This window comes from Cotesia typhae, unplaced genomic scaffold, assembly GCF_013202065.1.
Source record: "Cotesia typhae breed Kobodo isofemale line unplaced genomic scaffold, CoteBio_Ctyphae contig_42, whole genome shotgun sequence".
Lineage (NCBI taxonomy): Eukaryota > Metazoa > Arthropoda > Insecta > Hymenoptera > Braconidae > Cotesia > Cotesia typhae.
This window is the reverse complement of record NW_027423751.1, coordinates 606,756-630,275: the sequence shown is the minus strand read 5'-3', so window position 1 is coordinate 630,275 and position 23,520 is coordinate 606,756. Positions and strand designations below refer to the sequence as shown.

The 23,520-nt window shown below is 29.8% G+C and overlaps 1 protein-coding gene across 4 annotated transcripts in view; it reads right to left on the bottom strand.

Annotated features, from left to right (window-relative positions):
* Positions 1-23,520, bottom strand: part of Nca (neurocalcin homolog) — a 118,700-nt gene that overhangs the window by 10,112 nt on the left and 85,068 nt on the right. For 3 of the 4 annotated variants that reach the window (XM_074243964.1, XM_074243962.1, XM_074243963.1), the window contains exon 2: positions 2,087-2,299. In XM_074243964.1, the coding sequence (XP_074100065.1) occupies positions 2,087-2,156 (70 nt within the window). In that variant the 5' untranslated portion in view covers positions 2,157-2,299. Of the gene's footprint in view, positions 1-2,086; positions 2,300-2,364; positions 3,014-23,520 lie in introns of those variants that run through there. The other variant, XM_074243965.1, reaches the window with a different exon arrangement.

Sequence of the window (23,520 nt, the reverse complement as noted above, 5' to 3'; positions counted from 1 at the left end):
TGATAACTCACGAACGAATCGACCGATTTTGACCGATCTGGCGGCGATTGACGTGGTTTTTCAATGTTAAGAGCTGATTAGATTTTGGAATCAATCGGTGCAGCCGTTTAAGAGTTATTTAAAAAAAAACCACATTTGAAAAAAATTTTCTTGTAGTTTTTTTGAGATTTCTCAAAATCTATCGAGCTGAATCAGTTCAAAGTCTGTTCAAAATCTAAGTTTGATCAAGCCGTTCAAAAGTTATAAGAGGATCACAACATGCATACATAAGCACACACACACACACACACACACACACACACACACACGCGCGCGCGCGCGCGCGCGAAGAGCTCAAGACGTCACAAGTGCAATTTTAAGCATTTAGATATTGAATTAGCGGGAAGTTGCAGGGATGGCCTTTAGGGTCAACCGTTTTCCAGATTTTTTTAATTTTAAAACGTCATTGAGACAAGAAAACTTCAGATTCAAATTCAGTAGAACAAAGTACATAAAAATCATACTCAATCTGAATCCAAAAATTTTTTTTAATCTCGATTTTTCATGATTTCTTACAATTTTTTTTGGTTTTTTGCAATTTTTTCAAATTTTGATGACTCAAGGGGCTGCAAAACGTTCAGATTCAGATACCGTAAATTGAAATACATCAAAATCATACGTGATCTTGGTCCAAAAAAATTTTTTCATTGCTGTGACTGCAGTTTTTTGCCATTTTTTTCTTGTAATCACAAAAAGTGCAAAGTAGTGTTTACTATTACGTTTAAATAATTCTGAAATTAAAAAATTTGTTCCATTTCATATGGGATGTTTTGATCTGCTCTGCTATACACGGAGAAAAAAATATCGTGATAAACACGAAACTTTGTATCATCATTATCACAATCATATGTATAGCGACTGTTAACAAATGTTTGTATTCTATCACTATACTTATTGTGATTACCTCAAAACGTATAGTGTTAAGGACTATACGTATCGTGATAATCACGATACACCGCTTGCAGCGCCACTACTTTCCCACTACTTTTCGCCTGGATCGTGATAATTAAGATACGTATAGTGATGAGAGCGATATTTTTTTCTCCGTGTACTGTCTAGCAGTAAAGTCATTATTTACTTTATTATTTAAATATGTGATGTAATAACGAGATTTAGTAAAACAAATAAATAAAGACTATCAAAATATATTATGAAATTAATTTTTATATTATATTCATGATAAACTGATTGGATACATTGTGTACTTCATAGAATGATTGTCACATAAGATAGCAGCACAGCAGACGGGAACTTCAAGGTGCACAGAGATCACTAAAGTGAAGCGGCATTGAGCATGGGTTAGAAGGTGGATAGGTGACTGCTGGTGTTACAGCCGTAAATTTATAAAAAACATTTTTTTTTTTTTATATTTTAATTCATTATAGAGAATCGCGTATGACTATCTAGTACTCCATCCGTAAAATTAAGAAAAATAATTAATTAGAAATAATAATATGTAGTAAAATATTGTTATATATAATTATACATAGTTATATATAATTACATACAAGTATATATTCGATTATATATAATATTGGACCTGGGAAATTTTTGGATCCAATCATATATAGATCATTATGTATGATTATATATGATTAAACAAAAACTTTTTTCATCGGAAAGTTTTCATTTGTCGGCAGTTGCTATTCTACACAATTCTTGAATCAGTTTCTTTTGACGGGATTTTATGCAAGGCATATACGTAGATGGAGACGCTAGAAACTAAAATTTTTGCATAAGGTCTGGCAACAGGAATCTTGCTCAATCACGTATTGTTTGGGTTAATATTAAGTAACAACATACTTAAGATTCAGATTTTCATCGTTACATCGATTTTATGTCTAATTCACCTTAATAGCTAACAATTAAAAAATTTGTTCTCATAAAATTTTTTTTTTAAATATAAACCATAGCAAATATTAATATATGTATTAATATATTAATGACATTAATTTATATATTGTTATTAAAATTGCCATTGATTTTATTATAAATTTTTGTAAAAAATTGATATCAATGAACATTATTTATTTCGATCAGTAATTACCTGAAAATTCCGTATTCTGCTTCAGATCTTCGAGTACTTCTGGCTTAAGTTTACTATTTTGTTTTCCCATTGTCCTTATTTAAATTTACGAAAAAAATGATACTCTTAAAATAAAAATGATAATTGGTAATATCCAAAATATGTGTGTGCCTGTTCAATCCGCAGTATTACGAAATAAATATGGAGCTATATCACCATGAGCCTCAAAATTTTCTGCAAAAACAAAAATAATTCAAATGTTAATTTCTGATAACACGTATACTTAGTAGTATTCTTACATTTAATATACATGATGATTCCATACAAAAACAATATCAATAATTTTCTATTGCAAAAATTTTAAATTCTCAAAAATCTAAACAATTATTTAATCATTTCACTTTTCAAAGATTGTATTTGAAGCCAATATAAAAACTATAACGATTATTTGCAAAATAAAGTATCAGTCCAAAAATATCGCAATCAGCGAATTTTTATGAAACAGCTCCCGAGTCAACAAACAAATCCTAGTTTTAACCTCAGGAGCCTCAATTTCTTTGATGTTTTATTTGCCGCACAGAAAGTAATTTCACTTTGATACTCAAAATCCTCATTGAGGATTTGGAGGTCTTAATGTGAACCACCCGTTGATTTAGAATCCTCACTACAAGCTCAAAAGTCTCATTCAGTGAAAAGTCATATTTTAAACTTGAAAAATTTTTGCTTCAACGAAAAAAATTTGAGTTGCATTTACAAATTAATATACATCAAGAGATATATATCATTACTTTATGTAAAAATAGTTATTAAAAAACCAAAAAAAAATTTGTAAAAGATCAGTAATTATTTTTTTATCTTACAGTATAGTTTTTGTAGCATTTGTTTGCATGTTATGTCTGTGAGGTACAAATTAATGGAACGAAACATGGAAGCTTGATTTTGTGTGTGTGTGTGGAAACCTCTCATAACTTTTGAACGGTTTGGCTGATTTGATCGCAGTCGGTGTCATTTGAACGAGCTTGACCAAACTTAGATTTTGAATACAATTTGGACCGTTTCCGAACGGTAGATTTTAAGGAATCTTAAAAAAACTACGAAAAAAAAATTTTTTCAAATCAAGTTTTGTTTTAATAACTTTTAAACGGCTTAATCGATGAATTCCAAAAACTCATCAACACTTGACATCGAAAAACGACGTCGATCGCCACCAAGCCTATGAAAATTGGTTGGTTCGTTCGTGAGTTATCGTTGACGAAAGAAATCGACTAAAAGCGTTTTTTTCAAATTACACCGAAACTTCCGGTCTAATCAATTTTTGTTTAAAAATGTATTATAGAATTTGAAGAACTGGGTCGAATGCCGCCAACCGCGTGAAAATCGGTTTATTCATTCCAAAGTTATTGCGGTTTGAAAATTCAAAAAAAAATGTTTTATTAAACTTCTATCAGACTTTTGAGCTCGAAGAGCTCAAAACTACATGAAAATTATATTTTTTAGTTCTTCGAATTCAAAAACGTAATAAGCGCAATTTTAAGCGCTCAATTACGAAAGTAGCGGGAAGTTGCAGGGATGGCCTTCAAGGTCATCCATTTTCCTAATTTTTTTTTCAATTTGATTAATTTATTTTGATGAAATTAATTCGTAAAATGTTATATGACAACTTGTACTACTGCCAAAAAATTGTACACTTAGATCACTTTAAATTTATTTTATCACATAGAAACATTTGTTTATTTAAAAAAAGACCACCATTCGACTACACCCGAAATGGAAGGTAGATTTCATAGAATAAATTATCATCTTGTATCAATAACTTTCGTTTGACATTGAATAAAATTTTAACATACATAAGTAGGTTGTATTACACATAGCCTGCAAAGAGTTCAATTGAATTCTTAACTTCGATGAAGTAACTAATAATATGAAAAAGTCAACATTATATACGTCAAATTAGAGGTAATTTTGTGAGCTTTTACGTGAATTTATCAAAAATTAGCTATTTTTTTTTCTATCAAAAGTTATACATAAAAGTTATGTATATTAGGGTGCTTTTTTTTGGTCTCTTTTCTTTTTTTCGGAGTTGCTATGGAGTTTTTGTCAAATTTTTTTTTATGTTTTGCGGAGCTTTATCAGAGTTTCGCTAGTGTTTTTTCGGAATTTTGCTAATATTGTTGTGGAATTTACTTGAGAATAATAATACTTTACGGCATGAAAATTAATTTTGATTTCGCGAAGATGACCATAAATTAATTGTGACAGGGAAAACTGAACTTCCCATGGTCGTTATCGACCACCTTATTGACGCCACGATAAATGAGGGTTTTCCCTTACCGTTCGATTTTTGACAAGTAGTTCAGACTTGTCACCGGGCGTGCAAATCGAAAGTCCCCACTGCTGTCTCCGAAAACGAAGCGGGGTTGACAATAGAAAAGCTCGAGAGCTAGGAGTTGAGGGTTATAAAAGAGCCGGCAAAAGGAACATCGAAGCTTTTGAGCCAGTGAGGCTTTTGACAAAACAGTTAAGTCAGTATAGTGCTGTGTAGTGAATTCTGTCATCGAGATTTAGAACCATCAAGAAGGAAGTCAATGTATAACTCGGAATTTGGGAACCCTTTACTTGGAGCCAGATAGTTCATTGGAGACGAGAGAGAGACCAACCAGCCGCTGATTTCGCTAGTTTCCACCAGGACATCACTCAACGTTTGGGGAGAATCGGAAAAGTTAAGTCAGGTATTATTATTACAATTATTTCAGGCCAAGCTTGAATTTGTAAATTGAGAGGCCGAAGTAACTGTAATAAAATTTTGTCAATTAATGATCGCTATTGTCTCAGATGTCACTTTTAAATTAGTAGATTCTTTTATAAGTAAACTATTCATCAACGTCATTTATTAGTTGTTACAAGTCTTTTAGTTATAAGAAATTATTCAAGTAAAATTATCTTGGTAAAATTTGAAATAGTAGAAGCATTTGTGTAATTTAGATAGTCAAGGTCATTTTGGAATATATGTAGTTTGAATATTTAATAAGGCTTGTTAAATTTGTAGAAATTGAAATTTGGAATTTTGTAAAATTAATTCTAGGCCGTTGGGCTGAATTTAATTAATTTAGTAAATTTAGTGAATTAATTTATTGGAAAAATTGTTTAATGAATTTAATTGATTAGTGAGTTTAGTAGAATAAATGAAATTTGATTAATGAATTTAGTTGATAAATTTTGGTAATGAATTGAATTAGTGAATTTGATATTTTATATCAAAGAATTGTTAAGCGTAAAATTCCAGGAATATAGATAATTAGTAATTAGAGAAAGTTGTGTATTAAGTTAGCGTCCGGTGGACGATCGGTTGTATGGAATTTAGTGAATTATTTAGAAACGTTGTATAGACGCCCGAGTCAGGGGCGCAGTCGGGAATAGGTTCAAATTGGTATTTCGTAGAGGCTTAGAAAATTGGATATTTAGTTGTAAGAATATTTGGCAAGGGCCAACGTAGGTGAGAGGTTCTCACGATTAAGTTAATTTGGCAAGGACCAGCGTAGGTGAGTGGTTCTCACAATTAAGTTAGTTTATAAGTTAAGTTCTTAAGTTTTGTAATATAATTGAATAAACCATTTTAATTGCTATAAATAATTTTTCTCGGTGTTATTTACAGCCCTCTCGGACTTCTCACGACTCTGTCTTTCCCCTCTCATGCTACCCCGGTTTCTGGGACACCGTGTCTAAAATCCCAGTGGCACTCTTTCTAAGAAGAAAAGGGGTGACCAACTGGATCTGGGCAAAACACCCTGGTTACATAATCATTTTTTCGATTACAGTGTCCTTTTTATTAATTTTTTTATTTATTTACTTCCAAGACGAAATATAATTATCTACATGGAATATATGTTATTTAATTAATATATTACAGTAGAACCTCGTTAAGTCGAACCTCGATAAGTCGAAAACCTCCTAAACTCGAAGAAATGTTTCATTCCCTCCAAGCCCCAAGCCCCAAAACCTCCGTTGCTCGAAATTTCAAACTTCTGAAATTTGAGTTAGTGCTACATAAAATTAAAACAAAATAAATAATAAATCAAATTTTTCCCTTTGATTACTTTAACTATTAATTATATTTACATAAATATTTTTTTTTTAAGATAGTAAAGGTACAAAACATTTAAATAAAATTTTTTTGATAAAATCACTATATTTGAATTATAATGTTGTCCAACAAATTTCCGATAGATGTTTCGCAAATTTCGAAGAATATTTTATAATTTTTCAGTACAATGGCAGTCAAAAACATTTTGTAAAATTACAACAACAAAAAAAATTTGGAAACCGGTTAACCCTGCAGGCCGTCCCTGGAACTTCTCGCATACGAGATCATAAAGTTAAAGAAATTTTATCTACTCCGGTTTTCTTCACAAATTTCTTTACAATTCACTGACGTTATTTTTCAACCTTACTCTACTAGTTAAAAGATATTATGACAAAATTCCGAGTAAATTCCGACATGAGGACCAATGCAAAACATTGATTTTTATGAAATCTACTAAAAATGCGATGAGGACAATCTTAATATTAATAAAAAAAGATGTGGTGTCGTGGGACACTAGGTAAGAACGAAGTTCCTTCGGCTAATGTAGAATCGACACAATTTGCAAAAAAAAAAATCGTGCTCAATTTTTTGTAGATTTTCTTGATTTTTTTCTCTCAAATTTTGCTGATTAGTTTTTATTTAAGAACAGGAAAGTATTTAGGAAATTCAGTATTTTAGGAAATAATAAATTACGTAAAATAAAAAAAAAATCGTAATTCAAATTATCAACTAAAATAACAAAATGTCTCTTTATTTTTGTTTGACAAGATAAAATTACATAGAAATATGTATTCATGTATTCATGAGTTCATGAATTCATGAGTATATCGCGTGCCTAAAGGTAAAAGGGCTTATAACAATTTATGCGCCCTTTTACCTTTGTGAAAGGCGCATATTGTTTTTTTATTGCCAATTAAGTAGTAGACACATTCTACACTGAAAATTGAAAAACAAAAATTTGAAAGGTAAAAGGGCGTATGTCTTCAATTATACGCTCTTTTACTTTTGAGAATTCAAAATTTTGGTGATCTTAGGTGAAAGGGCGTATAATTTTTTTTCGGCCCGGTTTACAAAGGAACATATTCGTAATTTAAAAATGTGAAAAAAACTTTCTGTGGTAGTACCGGCGTAAAACCTCAACTGTACAATTTTTTAAAGTTACAAAAGAAAAAATATATCCAAAAAACAATAAAGTACGCGTGATTATTCTCTCGCTTTTTATTTTAAGAAATAGTTATTATAAAATTTAAAAACATGAACAATTATCATGAAATTATAATGTTTGAAGAAAAATAAGAAATTTTAAAATATTCAAATGTTATAATTTTAAAATATTACAATATTGTGATTTTTTTTATTACTTAATTTTTACGTAATTTGTTTTTGATTGATTTATTTTCTATTTGTTTATATTAAACTTTGTAAATGGAGCTGTTATTTGAGCATAACTCGTCTTGTGAAACTACCCTTATTAAACAAAATGATTAAAAATGATTTCACAATGTTGAATGCCCCTTAAGAGATATGATTTGAAATGATTTACATGATTTGACAGAATTAAAAATAATTAGAAAAATAATCATTTTTAATCATATCAAATCATTTTGTTTAATCAGGGTATTACCCATACAAAGTTGCCGTTAATGGAAATAATCCCAACCATCGGCCGATATCTGGCAGCCAACGATTGGCCAGTTATAGGGATATGTCAACGGGCCATACTTGGTTAAACGCTGGTCGCCGTCTATTGCGGACATTAATGTTTTGCAATTAATATCCATTTATAGCCCAAAGTCTGGCTGTTCTTGGCCAATTTGTTATTTTATAATAACACAAATTTGGGTTTTCGGAGATGCATTACGCGAAGTATAATATTTAAAAAAGGAAAAAAGATATTGTAATGTTTATTTAAGATTATTATTGATCCAAATAGAAGTTATATATAAACTTATATAAATAAATAAAAAAAATATATAAACTTTTATACAAGATTATCGTAGATCTAAACAAAAATAATGAGTAAATAAAACAAGACAATAAAAATTTTAAATGTGATTTCGAAGTTTGACTTGAGAAAAGGATGGCATCATTTTTGAAACAAACATATAACTATTGGAAGGATCAACTATCCCTTATTAGAAACAGAGATTTAAAAAGATTAAAATTGTTTGAAAAAATTGAAAAAGAGTTGATTTTTACTACTACATAGATATACACTTTACATTGAGGTAATCTTTTTGAATCTCTTTTTCTAATAAGGGATTAGCCTAAATAGGTTTGGTGCAAATTAAATTTAGAATAAAAAAAAATAATCGTCTTTAGACATTTAAAAAGTTTATACAAAAATCGACAAAATTGAGTACTAATAAATTTCATAATCTGTATATGCAGTAATAAAATATATTTCAATCATTCAAATAGCTAAGTAGAATTTTTCAGTTAGATTCCAGCATGCAGCGCAGCCGGTAATGATCGAGACTTTCACGCAGACGAACCAGGTTCCATTCCCACTTCCACTTAACCTTGAAAATTTTTTCAGAATTTCCGACTAGGATCGACGCTCCTGTGCTACATCTTCTACTACTTGACTTCATAATGCCAATACGATTATAGGAATAAAAAATTCTACGGCATATCGGCTAAATTTTTAGCTTTTTTTTTTTTTTATTTTAACATTTTCAGCCGATGATCAGCCATTAACGGCCCGATAACTTTTCTTACAATCGGCCGATAATCAACTGCCGTTAATGGGCCGTTGTTATCATTTGGACATTCAGCCGTCCGTGGGCCATTAAAAGTCGCCAATGATCGGCCGTCAATCAGTATCCTTCGCCCGTCGATGGGCCATCCGAGGGCCGGTTTTCGAACTTTGTATGGGTATTTAACATTTGTTATCAAAACTACAATTTTTTTTATGCGCCCTTATATCTTTAAGTAGTACTTTTCTTAAAGCTGAAAGGGCGTATATCTTGAGATACGGCCTTTTAGCTTTAGGATACCAACTTATTTTTTTTACAGATTTTTACGTTTCAGACAATTTTAAAACAAATGGCAAAAAAAAATTTTTTTACACGCCCTTTCACCACAAATCCCTTTTAACCCTTAGCTATAAGCCCTTTTACCTTTAAGCACGCGATATACTATGTATTGGAAGAATGGAGTGGTAATAGAGAGAGAAGGGATGAGAGAACGAAAAGAAAGAGGGAGAAAGAGAAAGGTATTATACACTACTCGCTGTGTATACGACTGTGGTGCCTGCGCACGTCTCATTTAACGGTTTTATTCCACGCACTTTTTCTTACGGTTTTACTATCACATTTTTTTCAGTTCGGTCCCCCAGCAAAATCCCTATCTCCTCCAAGACTGCCGTAAGAAACTTCGTTCCAAAACTTCGTTCTAATAAGGACTCATCTTTTCACAGTAATTTTTTTACATCCAAAAGAAACTTCGAGCTTGTTTAGAAGAAATTTTTTTTTTTTAATCACCCTAATAAAGACGTTCATATGTAAAATTTTGAACCATATGTATCTTCTAAACCAGCTCGACGAATTGAATAAGAAAATCGAGAAGTTTTTTGAAAGTTTCAGCCTGAGTGCAATAGTTAGATTTCTAGGAAATCTACTAAAAACGTTACTTCTAAAATTTTAGAATTCTTGGAAGATTATTGAAAGGTACTATACTAAAGCTTCGTTCCCAAAATTTAATGTCGACAGTCGCTGTTAAGGATTTTTAAAAATTTTAAACTTTACAAATTTTACATTTTCCAGATTTTGTTTTTGAATATATTTTTTTATAGCCCTAAGTACACTGAAAAAAAAATTTTTTTTCAACCCAGAATACAAAATATTTTTATCGAAGTTTTTTTCTATCCAATATACGTTTTTCAACACAAAAAAGCGCTATTTGGACACACCCGACATGGATAGGTACATTTCTTGTTTAAATATTGAAAAAAAAAAACGTTATTAAAAAGCAATAATGGCGTAAAATTTATTTTTTATTAAATTTTTTGCGAATACCCGGGGAAAAAGTTTTAGATCTGACCAGATATAATTATATCTGGTCAGATCTATTTATATCTGATCAGATATGGGATTGGAGACATAATCAGATCTACTCATATCTGATCAGATCTAAACAGATATAACAATATTTGGATTGAAAAACACATCAGACATAAAAAGATTTTATTATATCTGGCCAGATATAACTATATTTGTTAACTATTAATAAATACTTATAAACTATTTTACTAAATATACTTTCCTCCTAAGTAAATATTTTATAAATGTTAAAAAATATTTATTAGAATTTAATAAATTAAATAATTGTCTTCGAATAAATTAATTTGTTAATAGTTAATAAATCTTTCTATCAGCGTAGATTGATAATTAATAATTTGCAAATTTTATAAAAATCTTTATTTATTACGCATGATCATGGACACGATTCACATTACCTGTAGTTATCTTAAATTCTATCTACTGAATTTTCAAATGAGCCTCCTAGGTAAACAGGTAATGAATTAGTCTTTCGAGCATTGGGTCCCAGATTCGGTTCCCGCACGCACCGATTTTTTTTTTTTTTTTTTTTTATGGAAATAATTCTATATAATTATGTAGGGCCATTTTTCGTATATAATTATGTATGAGTATATTAGGGTGATTCAAAAAAAAAGAATATTTTTTTTTTCGTTTGGTACTCTGAAAAATAGGTTCCTAGACACCTCTAAGAAAGCCTCTCCAAGCATGAGTTCTTAATTGTAACGGGAAGGTCCTCCTTCTTACAGTTTTCTATTTTTTCTTATTATCAGATAGAAAAATTTATATCTCGCTTTCAACTACTTGAAAAAATATCTTGTTCCTTAGATTTTGTAGGAAATTGAATGCTCTACAAAAAAGGTCTCTTACGATTTTTTTCGTAAACCCAACCGTTTAAAAGATATTAACGGTTAAAGTTTGATTATTTTTGGGAAAATTTTTTATTTCTTATGAATTTTATAACTCAATGAAAAAAATCATTATGAATGATGAAACTCATAGTTTTGTAGGAAATTTACTGCTCTATAAAAATGGTCTCTTATGATTTTTCGATCAAGTTGAGCGTTTACGAGATATTCATCGTCAAACATCAATGCATATTAATTTTTCTAGTTTTTGATCAATAATTCGAAAAATTTCAATTTATTCTGTGAGTTTCAAGGAAATTTAGACAAATTTGAGTTTTTATTATAAAAGCAACTCCTATAGATGTTTTCTGTTCAAAAATTCATTTGAAAGTTTTTATTCTAATAATATTTTTTTAATTTTATCTTTAATAATTTAAAATCTTAATCGCGTTGTCATTTATTATTATGAAATTTGTTCAGTGCGTATTTTTAAATTGTTTTTCACAAAATATACATAAAATTTTCGTTCGAGGGGATTTTTGTTTTGAATTCCATTTCTTCTTCTGTTTGTCTTCTGAAACTAACGCCATCTATGTTTTTACTCTCAACTATCTTCAGTATCTACCCATTTAATACCGTATTTTCAGTGTTCCTAAAACTGATCATCTTGAATACGTAATAAAATAATTCATTTTAAATAAGTCTTATAATCATCACATAAATTTATTTATCATCAATTAACCTACAATGAATAAAGAAATACGTTTTATCGGAATACCTCTACAAAGAATTTCGGAACGTAAGTTACCAAAAGTGAAAGAGGTTATGCGTGTGTTTTTCTACCAACTTAAAATTTTAAAGTATTCAATCAAACAAAGTGCTAAAAATTCAGTTGACCAAGTTATTGAACTGTGGAGAAAAAATCAGATTCCAACTAGTGGAGCTCCTAATGCAGTCAAAAATTTCTTCGCTATCACAGTCAATGGTTAAAATTACAAAAAAATTTCGATAAAAAGAATTCAGCGCAAAACCAAAAAGAAATGAAATTTCAGACTGATCTTGAACAATTATTCGACATTGTGAGCGAAAAATCCTTAAAAGTGCTTGATGATAATATTAGAAAGTTGTATTTGGATCAAAAATTCGGTACCCATAAAGAGATTCTTTCTAATAATGTACCTGTATCAAACTTAACCACAACTATAATGGGAATAGATGAGAGTAGTAAGTATCTGAGATATTTAATTATTATAAAGTCAGGTAGTAGTGTAACTTTTCATAGATGACTAGATGACATTTGACTAGACAATTTTTGGAGTCCTTTCTTAATTATTTGTCATCAAAATGAATAAATTCTATACATTTTCTTCGTTTAATTTATAAAACAGATCTTATTCCAGACTTAGATCAACCGTCTACCAGTCATGCGATTGTTCCAAGTGAAAAATCAGAGTCGTTCTCTACGTATACATTAAGTGGAGTTACAAATTTTGGATCTGATTCAGAGTATGAACCTCCAATTCCGACAAAACGAGCAAAACTTGATGTCTTAACTCCTGAAGTCATTTTTGGACTCGACCGAGCTAATGTCAGCAGTAGAAATGCGATGTTTATTATTGCTCCGGTTTTATTAGCAGTAGATATTAAAATTGAAGATACAACGCTCAGTTATAGTTCAATTCAACGAGCTCGTATGCTTCAAAGAGAAGACATTGCTAAAGGACTTAATGACAACTTTAAGACACACGATAAATACGTTGTGCATTGGGACGGAAAAATGCTGAATGACCTTGTTGGATCAAAATCTGTGGAACGGCTACCAGTTATTTTAACTGCATTTGGTACCGAACAATTACTTGGGGTTCCAAAAATGAATTCTGGGACGTCAATCAAACATCAGCCATTTTATCGACATTGAGTGAATGGGGTATTACTAATTATGTTAAGGCGATGTGTTTTGTTGACACGATTTGACACGACGGCAGTTAATACAGGTAACTTATCAATGATAATTTAATCTAAAAAATATTTAATTATTAACGTTCTAGTTTAATTTTTATTGCTTACTAAATTTCACTTTTGAAATTATTGAGAATTATTTACTCATTTGGATTTTAAATATAATCTACAATTTGTTGAAAATATTAAATTTAACGATAGTTATCTATTTTCTTTATACAGGAATTCATAACGGTACATGTAAGGCAATTGAAAAGACTTTGGGAAGAGAGTTAATCTGGTTACCATGTCGTCACCACATTTTTGAGATCATATTGAGAAGTGCATTTGAAGTATATTGGCCTGTGTCATCTGGGCCAAACGTACCAATGTTCGGAAGATTTAAAAAATCATGGGATGAAATAAATAAAACTAATTATAAATCTGGAATTGAAGATACTGTTGTTGCTGATATCATTTTGGATAAAAAAATGAAATATCTAGTTTAATTGCACAATCCTTACAGGTATGATTTAACTGCGATTTTAAGAAAAAAATTTTCTTGTTTCTGACAAATTTTTAATTGTTTTTGATAGTTACTACAACCCCGAGATGACTATAAAGAATTGTTGGAATTGTCGTTGATTTTCCTTGGAGAAATGCCTCAAGAAGAAATTTTTTCAAACGTCCTGGTGCAATTCATCATGCTAGGTGGATGGCGAAGGCAATTTACAGTTTAAAAATGTTTCTATTCAGAAATGAATTTAAACTTTCTAATAAAGAATTGGACGGTCTTCGGCAAATTTGTATATTTATAGTTACACTGTATTTAAAAGCTTGGTTTTCATCAACTTCTGCAACAACTGCTGCTAATCATGACTTGCAGTTTTTGAAAAATTTATTCGAGTACAAAAATATCAATTCATTGATTTCTTCAGCAACTTGTGAAAAAATGATTTTGCATTTATGGTATTTAAGTGATGAACTTGCCATTTTATCATTATTTGACGATACCGTTTCATTGGAAGTAAAAAAATATTGTTGGAGCTGTTAATACTCGTAACGGTACAGATTCTAAAGCTAAAAAATTTATAATTGATAAAAACGATTTGAATTCATTAACGCAAAAAGTCTGAGTGACTTTGTTTCTAAAAAGTCTTTAAATCTCTTTAAAATCTTTGATTTACCATATGACTTCCTTGATAAAGATATTGAATCGTGGCCTACTAATGACAGTTACATTGAAAATAAAGAATACTTTAACCAATTGAAAGTTGTTAATGATTCAGCAGAACGAGCTGTTGCATTAGTTAGTGAGAATAATCAATGCTTGACAAAAATGAAGAGCAATTCCAATACTTATTGCAAATTATCAAAGAACATCGAAAAAACTACCCAAACTGCAATAGAGGAAATTATTTACAGTAAAAGTGTACCGTTATGTTGAAAATATTGAAAATTATATGGCAGTTGATAATTAAATAAATAAATTCTTCGATAAAAAAGTGAAACACATGTGAAACACACTAAATTGAATTATATATTTAAAAAATGCACTAATTTTTTGTTTTAATGTAATCAAACATGTCCAAGACTAAAAAAACTAATTAAAAAAATAGTTCATAACATATTTCTATTCATAGAAACTCAAATTTGTCTAAATTTCCTTGAAACTCACAGAATAAATTGAAATTTTTCGAATTATTGATCAAAAACTAGAAAAATTGATATGCATTGATGTTTGACGATGAATATCTCGTAAACGCTCAACTTGATCGAAAAATCATAAGAGACCATTTTTATAGAGCAGTAAATTTCCTACAAAACTATGAGTTTCATCATTCATAATGATTTTTTTCATTGAGTTATAAAATTCATAAGAAATAAAAAATTTTCCCAAAAATAATCAAACTTTAACCGTTAATATCTTTTAAACGGTTGGGTTTACGAAAAAATCGTAAGAGACCTTTTTGTAGAGCATTCAATTTCCTACAAAATCTAAGGAACAAGATATTTTTTCAAGTAGTTGGAAGCGAGATATAAATTTTTCTATCTGATAATAAGAAAAAATAGAAAACTGTAAGAAGGAGGACCTTCCCGTTACAATTAAGAACTCATGCTTGGAGAGGCTTTCTTAGAGGTGTCTAGGAACCTATTTTTCAGAGTACCAAACGAAAAAAAAAATATTCTTTTTTTTTTAATCACCCTAGAGTATATATAATTATATATAATCTTTTTTACCTGGGTAATTTAAAGATCTGACCAGATCTGGCCAGATCTGATTATATATGGCCAGATCTTATCCGTTTTTCTCGGGTAATGATATGAAATTGACTACAGCAAATAGATATTTGAAGACATCTACCCAAAAAATAGAATTTGTAACAGATGAAAGTCATTTGATGAAAGCTAAAAATCAATTTATTCATGATTTTTTTTAATTTTCCCAACTGCGAAATAAATTGAAAAAAATATCAAGTCGACGAAAAATAGCTCAAATTGAAAATAATTATGTGAATTTTAACATAAATTTGATAGATCTAAGCTATCTTTTACGGTTTAAAAATTATTTGAAGAAAAAGGGCCGAAAAACAGTAATGTAAAATTTTTTCAAATTTTAAAAATCACGGAATTAATTAAAAAAATCATCAAAACCAGACAAGTGATAGTTTAAATTGAAGGTAATTAGATGAAGCAGATAAATTTGATGAATTTTATCTATCTGTTATATCTGCAAAATTAATTTTCATGAAATGTACGAAATTCAAAATTTTTTTACATGAAAAAAATGTTCAAACACCCACAACTTATAAACTAACTTTATAGAGAATTAAACGCTCTATAAAAAAGGTCTGATAAAATTTTCTGATTTTTCCACGCGTTTAAAAGTTATCCATGATCAAAGTTCAATTTTTCAAAAATTTGATCGAATTTTATAAATTATACCGAAACTGTTGGTTTCAGTGTCAAAAAAAAAGATCAAATTTTTTGTAAAACCTAAATTGGACTTCTGATAAATGGTGAACAATGATTTTTTTTCTTATTCAATCAAATAAATATGATGCTTTTGCAGAATTTCTTAGCAGAATTTGACCTAAAAAATTTATCATAGGTTAAAAAATCATGTTGATTTCAATTCATAGCAGATATTTCCAATTTGTGGCCAGCGCTTTAAATGGAGATAAGATGAAAATTATTAGTTTCATTAATCATTGCTTACTGATCAAAATTGTTCATTATATTTCCTTAATACAATCAAAACTAATACTTTCAATTTGTGTTTATTAATTTGGTTTTTTAGATGTCTTAGCCTCGAGGTTACCGAGATCTTTTGTTATTAAGTTTAGTTTTTTTTGGTAATTCTCCAACGTCGATACGTACACTTTCAAACTTACTGATACTATGTATCATGCTCGATGGATGTTAAAAGTTGCTTCAAAATTTGCATGGAATTTTTCAAAATTTTGAAAGTAATGAACGAAGTTGCTGAACAGGGTATTGCACTAATTGAAGAATATAACTGCTGCCTAACTAAAGATGAAGAACCGTTGCATTACTTATTACAGGCCATCGACAATGTTTTCCGAATTGTTATAAAAAATCACCAATTATAAATATTTAATATAAATAAATAAGCAATTTTTTGAGCAAAACTTATTAATAAAATGAAAGTGAACACAATCGTAGAATTAAATTGTTTAGTTTTTGGTTTATTGCGAAAAAATTCCTTAAAAGTATCATATTTACTTAGTTGAATAAAAAAAAAAATCATTGGTCACCATTTATCAGAAGTCCAATTTAGATTTTACAAAAAATTTGATCTTTTTTTTTGACACTGAAACCAACTGTTTCGGTGTAATTTATAAAATTCAATCAAATTTTTGAAAAATTGAACTTTGATCTTGAATAACTTTTGAACACGTGGACAAATCAAAAAATTTTATCAGACCTTTTTTGTAGAACGTTCAATTCTCTATAAAAATTAGAACAGAGATTTATAATTCAATCAGTCGTTTAAACGGTACAAAGTCATACGGACATCATCGCGGAAACATTCGGGGAAGCTTCCTAGGACCTCAAAACGTTGAGATCTGATGAAAACTCGATTTTCGAAAAACGGGGTAAAACCAATAACTTCCCGATTTTTGAAAATTCTCAAGTTTCTGAGCGGGTAGTTAACAATCTGAAAAACGGTTGAACCTGCAGGCCACCCCTGAAACTTCCTGCTATGTACAAAACCTTCGATACAAAACCACACTAATTGAGAAACATTCCAATGCAACTATTGTAAAATTTGTTATATCTCTATTGGAAAGGTACAGAGACAACACTGGAAATTTTAATCTCTTACTTTTTACAGTAGTAAGTTGTAAAATTTCATGAATAAATAGTAAATTTTCTTCTAAAATATTTGAAAATTTATAGTAATAAAAGTATAGTCCAGCTTTACAATAGTTGTATCGTAAATTTTCCCAGAAACTTTTTTCCGTATGCAATGTCTGGTCTCTCCAATTATTTTTTATTATATTAAAAAATTCTCTCTACAGAATTAGAAAAAAAAAAGTAGGAGAGTGTTAAAAAATGTTTTTAGAAGAAGATAACAAATAAACGTAGCACCTCACCGTTTTGTTATCGAGATATAATAATTAAAAAAAAATAATTTTCGATTCATTTCTAACCTGCTCATTGAACAATTTAGTGGTTCGGCAACGCCGTGCGCAACGCTCCCTGAAATAGTGTAGCATAAAAAGCGGGAAATTCAAATCTTTCACGGTTTTCAAGAGCAACGTTGCCCGATCACTAAAACTATAAATATGTAATTCTTTGTGTAAGCGTCTATGTGCCGAGGCTTCTGAATTTTTGTCCATAGTAAATGCTATGACTATACTAAACTACGCTGGAACTACGTTAATAACCCTATGAAAAAGTTTTTGTCTAATTATGTATGATTATATATAAGCATGTATATAATACATAATTAAACATTGTTATATATAATTATTTGTGGTTATATATGATTTTATATAATTAGACCTGGCCAATTTTTGGATCCAATCACATATAGATCATCATGCATGATGATTATATATGATTATATATGATTAGACAAAAACGTTTTTCATCGGGAATGCTGAATTTCTTCCATTTTATTTAATATACATGGCCTTAATATTTTTTTACCCTCCGGGCGGAAAGTGGTAACTTCCCGCTGCGCTAAACAAAGTTGCCGCTTTCCGCCTTCGTCGGACAAAAAAATAGTATACACTCCACGGGAAGTAAATAAGAAAGCCTCAGATCACATGTTTGTTGACCTCGGCCAACAATTACATGTGATCTAAGACATTTCTTACTTTACTTCCCTAGGTGTGTAATATACTATCTGTTATACATATATAATGTATAATATACTATCTATAAAATCTATTATAAAATATCAGCAAGTAAACTGAAAAATAAATTTTATGAAATTTACCAGCATGATAACAGTTAAGGACCTAAAGCTGTGGTCATTAATGCCTGGTACACTATAGATACACTGGTACACTTTAGTATAACAGGCATTAATTCATTAATGATCACATCTTTACGTGTAGTAAGTATTCTCAAAAAGGCTTTTTCACTCAGACCAAGAAAAATTTTTCCACTTATTTTTTTATGATTAATTATTTTCAAATCGGGAAGTCATTGGTTTTGGTGATCGAAACAAATAGATCTGGAAAAAATAGACTCTAAAAAGACTCTAAATTTAAAGTGCGTAGTTACGAAATATTTCACTTTTTATGAAATTCCTAAATTGTATCTACTAGGACACTTAAAAAAAATTGAAGTACACAATAACGCACACCAAGTACGTTCCAAAATTGTTTCTTTTAATTTTTAAATTTACAAAAATTTTTTTTTAATTTTCGAAAATCATATACAACCATATCGGTTACTTGGATTTTTTAATTTTTTATTTTATATCTTTTTGTAAAGAAATAAAATTTTTTTTTCTTAATAGTCTTATGAACGTGGACCTGGCACGATTTTTTTACAGTGAAACTGTTTTTGTTCGGATTTCAGTTTTTTTTTGTAATTATAATAAAAATTGAAAATTTTAATTTAATACATTTCCGGTGGCAAACTATCCCCTTTAAGCTATAGTTCATGTAAAAGTTATTCTTGCGCCGCCTGGCGTGTGTAATTGAAAGCTGTCGAATATCTTTTTTTCACTAGTTTCCCATCTATTATAAGGTTAGCATGCATCGTTATATTATTTAGTCTCTGGCCGTCCGCTTTTTACATAAGAAAAAAGTTAAAATCTAAAAATCTGGGTCGCTATAGTTTGTGCTGATTATTTTTAATAATTTTAAATAGAAATTATAAAGATAATTGATAATAATCAAGTAATACGCGTAATAAAAAGCATGAACTACTATTATAAAATATCATATAAAAAAAAAATCAAATTAAATTTGAAAAAAAACTTGTAACCTCAAAAAACGATTCTGCTTACGGTATATACCCACTCGGTAGTCTGGCTTGAGAACGGAACTTGGCGCCAGATTCTACCGAATCAGTTGATCACGATACGTATAGTCTTTAACACTATACATTTTGAGGTAATCACAATAAGTATAGTGATAGAATACAAACATTTGTTAACAGTCGCTATACATATGATTGTGATAATGACGATACAAAGTTTCGTGTTTATCACGATATTTTTTTCTCCGTGTAGTAAAATAGTTTACAAGTATTTATTAATAGTTAACAAATATAGTTATATCTGGTCAGATATAATAAAATCTTTTTATGTCTAATGTATTTTTCAATCCAGATATTGTTGTATCTGTTTAGATCTGATCAGATATGACTAGATCTGATTATGTCGCCAATCTCATATCTGATCAGATATAAATATGACGACATTTCTGCAATCAACCAGCCAAGAGATCCAAATAAACCCATGCCGGATTCAATGTACTGATGCTATAAAAATCGAAAATCAAACTGAACATAACCATTAAACTTGCTTTGCAAATTTTTCTATATCGTTCTTCGAATATTGTTGTAGACAGCAAAAGGTTAACGATTAATAGTATATTACGACCCTAGACCAGAAAGTTGGATTTTCTGGCGCCCGGAATTTAGATGCCGAGGCAAAACCGAGGTTTTTCTGGTCAGGGCGAGCTTAAAAACATATATCATAAATAAGATACAATTAAGTGCACGATAATTAAATCCTGAAACTAAAAATTAAGAATAAATAATTAGGAAAACGGTTGACCCTAAAGGCCATCCCTGCAACTTCCCGCTTATATTCCATACTTTAGTTTTCAAAACTTCACTTCTTACGTATTTAAGTTCTTTGAGCTTTGAAATATAATTTTTGAGTCATTTTAAGCTCTCCAAGCTCAAAAATTTAATAGAAGTTTGATATAACACTATATTTTGAATTTTCAAACCGCAATAACTTTTGAATAAATGAACCGATTATCACGCAGTTCGCGGCATTCCACGCAGTTTTTTAAGCTTCATGAAGAATTTTCAACATTAATTGAACCAGTAATTTCTAAGTAATTCCGAAAAAACACTTTTTTTCAACAACGATTATTCACGAATGAAGAAAACCGATTTTCGGGCTGGCAGCGATCGACGTGGTTTTTTGATGTTAAGAGCTGATTAGTTTTTGGAATTGATTGGTACAGCCGTTTAAAAGTTATTCCAAAAAAAACCACATTTGAAAAGAAAATTTTTTTTACAGTTTTTTTTTAGATTTCTCAAAATCTACCGATCCGAATCAGTGCAAATTCTATTCAAAATTTAAGTTTGGTTGAGCCCTTTCAAATGACGCAAATCGTGATGGAATCGGTCAAGCCGTTCAAAAGTTATAGGAGGGTCACATAGTGCATACATAAACACACACACACACACACACACACACACACACACACACACACACACACACACACACACACACACACACACACACACACACACACACACACACACACACACACACACACACACACACACACACACACACACACACACACACACACACACACACACACACACACACACACACACACACACACACACACACACACACACACACACACGCATACATACATACATACATACATACATACATACAGACATGGTGACACCCTTTCAGGAACTCTCGAAATGGTTTCCTAGGACCTTAAAACTTCGAGATCTGTTGAAAACTCGATTTTTGCAAAACGGGGTAAATCCAATAACTTCCCGATTTTTGAAAATTTTTAATTTTCATAGAGGGAAGTTAAAAAAGAATTTGATAGAATTAAAAAAATGTACATCCTAATGAATGCTATCCAATCCTGAAAATATGATTTAAAAAGATTCAACATTATTCAAATTTTTTAATTCTATTCAATACTTTTTAATTCTAAAAATATAATTTTATAGGATTTTAAATGATTCAAACTGTTAAATACTGTCAAATGCTTGGAAATCCTAAAAATATAATGAATAAGGATTCAAGATGATTGAAAATTTTGAATTCTACTGAATACTTTAAATTCTAAAAATATCATTTATAATGATATAAGGCGACTCAAAATTTTAATTACTATTAAGTAATTTTCTATTCTGAAAATAAGATGCAAAAAGATTTAAGATAATCGGAAATTCGGAATCCTTCGGCTAAAGAGAGGCGCCCGTATGCACTTTTTGGTCCCCGGGTTCTGATAACCGATAGTTATGTATTTTTTGCTGGGAATTACGAAAAATTAGGTTATTTTGCTCGCCGATGGTAAATTTAATTGTTAACAACAATTTAATTGCGTAAACTGCTACAGCTTAAGAACTCAAAAAATAGTGTTTAATTTAATTTCTATCAAACTTTCGAGCTTGGGGGCTCAAAATGACACAAAAATTATATTCTTAAGCTCGAAGATTTCAAAAACGTAATAAGTAAAATTTTGAGCGTTTAAGTTTGGAATTAGCGGAAAGTTGCAGGGATAGCCTTTAGGGTCAACCGTTTTCATAATTTTTAATTCTGAAATAATGTCTTCATTTGATTATCTTGTTAGAATATAGAAGGATTTAACTACCATACGAAATTTATGATTGTATTAAATACTTTTTAATCCTGAAGTAATGTCTTCGTTTGATTATCTTTCTTGAATAGAATATGATTTGAATAGTATTCAAATTTTCAATTCGATAGAATACTTTCCAATCTAAAATAATGTCTAAATTTAATAATTTGTTGAAAACATCGAAGAATCAAACTAGAATTCAAACTTTTCATTCTGTAAAATACTATTAAATTTTAAAATATCGTCTCAATTTAGTTTTTTTCGTAAGATATAAAATGATTCGATTATGCTTGAAATTTTTTAATTCTGTTAAAATCTCACGAATTTTGAAATAACATCTAAATTTGATTATTTTCTGGTGATAGTGTAATGATTTGAATAGACATTAAAATTTCTAATTTTGTTGATTGTAGGCTAAAATTATTTTTAAAGTCAATTATTTTTTTCAATTATGAGAGGATCCAACTGCACAAAAAGGAAAGCCCGTGTACACTTTATGTCCATGAAAAAACTCAACGAATTCTGATGTATTATGTGTCAAGTATTACGAATATCGTATTCAATTTGTTGACGATTGATACAAACAATTATTAATAACAATTTAGTTGTTTAAATCGTGACAACTCGAGAACCGTAAACTTGACGGGAATTTTTATCTTGAAAAAAAAGTTTAAAATTGAAAAACCAATAAAAAATCTTTTTATCAATTTTTTGATAAAATGAATATTTTCAGAGATATCTCGAAAAACGACAAGTAGCGGTCGGGCCTCTCTGTTGCGCACGCGTATCTCACGGAAAAAAATTAGAAGCTTGGTGTCCAGATAAAAATAAAAGATGAACACGATGTTTACCTTAAAAGCACACATTATACAGTGTCGAAAAGTCTATAATAGTTTAATCCACCCCATAGACACGGAGGAACAGCCCCATAAGCAGCGATTTATGGCTAATTTCACTGAAATTTGACTTTTAAGAAATTCATTCCTTGGTGTAAAACTTGAAGTAAATATGAACATTTTGTTGAAAAAAAAAAAAAAAAACAAAGTTTTTTGCTAAGATTTAAAAAAATATGTTATACATTCAAAGTTAAAAAAAAAATCTGAAAAATGCTTGACCCTATAAGCCATCCCTGCAATTTCCCGCTAATTTTATAGATGAGCTCTCAAAATTGCACTTTTATGAACTTTTGAGCTCTTCGAGCTCAAAAGTCTGCTAGAAGTTTAATACAACAGTATTTTTTGAATTTTAAACCGCAAAACTTCTGAATGAATAAACTGATTTTCACGCGGTTGGCAGCATTCCACGCAGTTTTTTAAATTCTCTGATATACTTTTGAACACAAACTGATCAAACCGAAAATTTTAGAGAAATTTAAAAAATTCACTTTATCCGAATTTCTTCGACAACGATAAATCATGAATCAGTCAACCGATTTTCACGTTATTGGCGGCGATAGACGTAATTTTTTGGGCTCGAATAC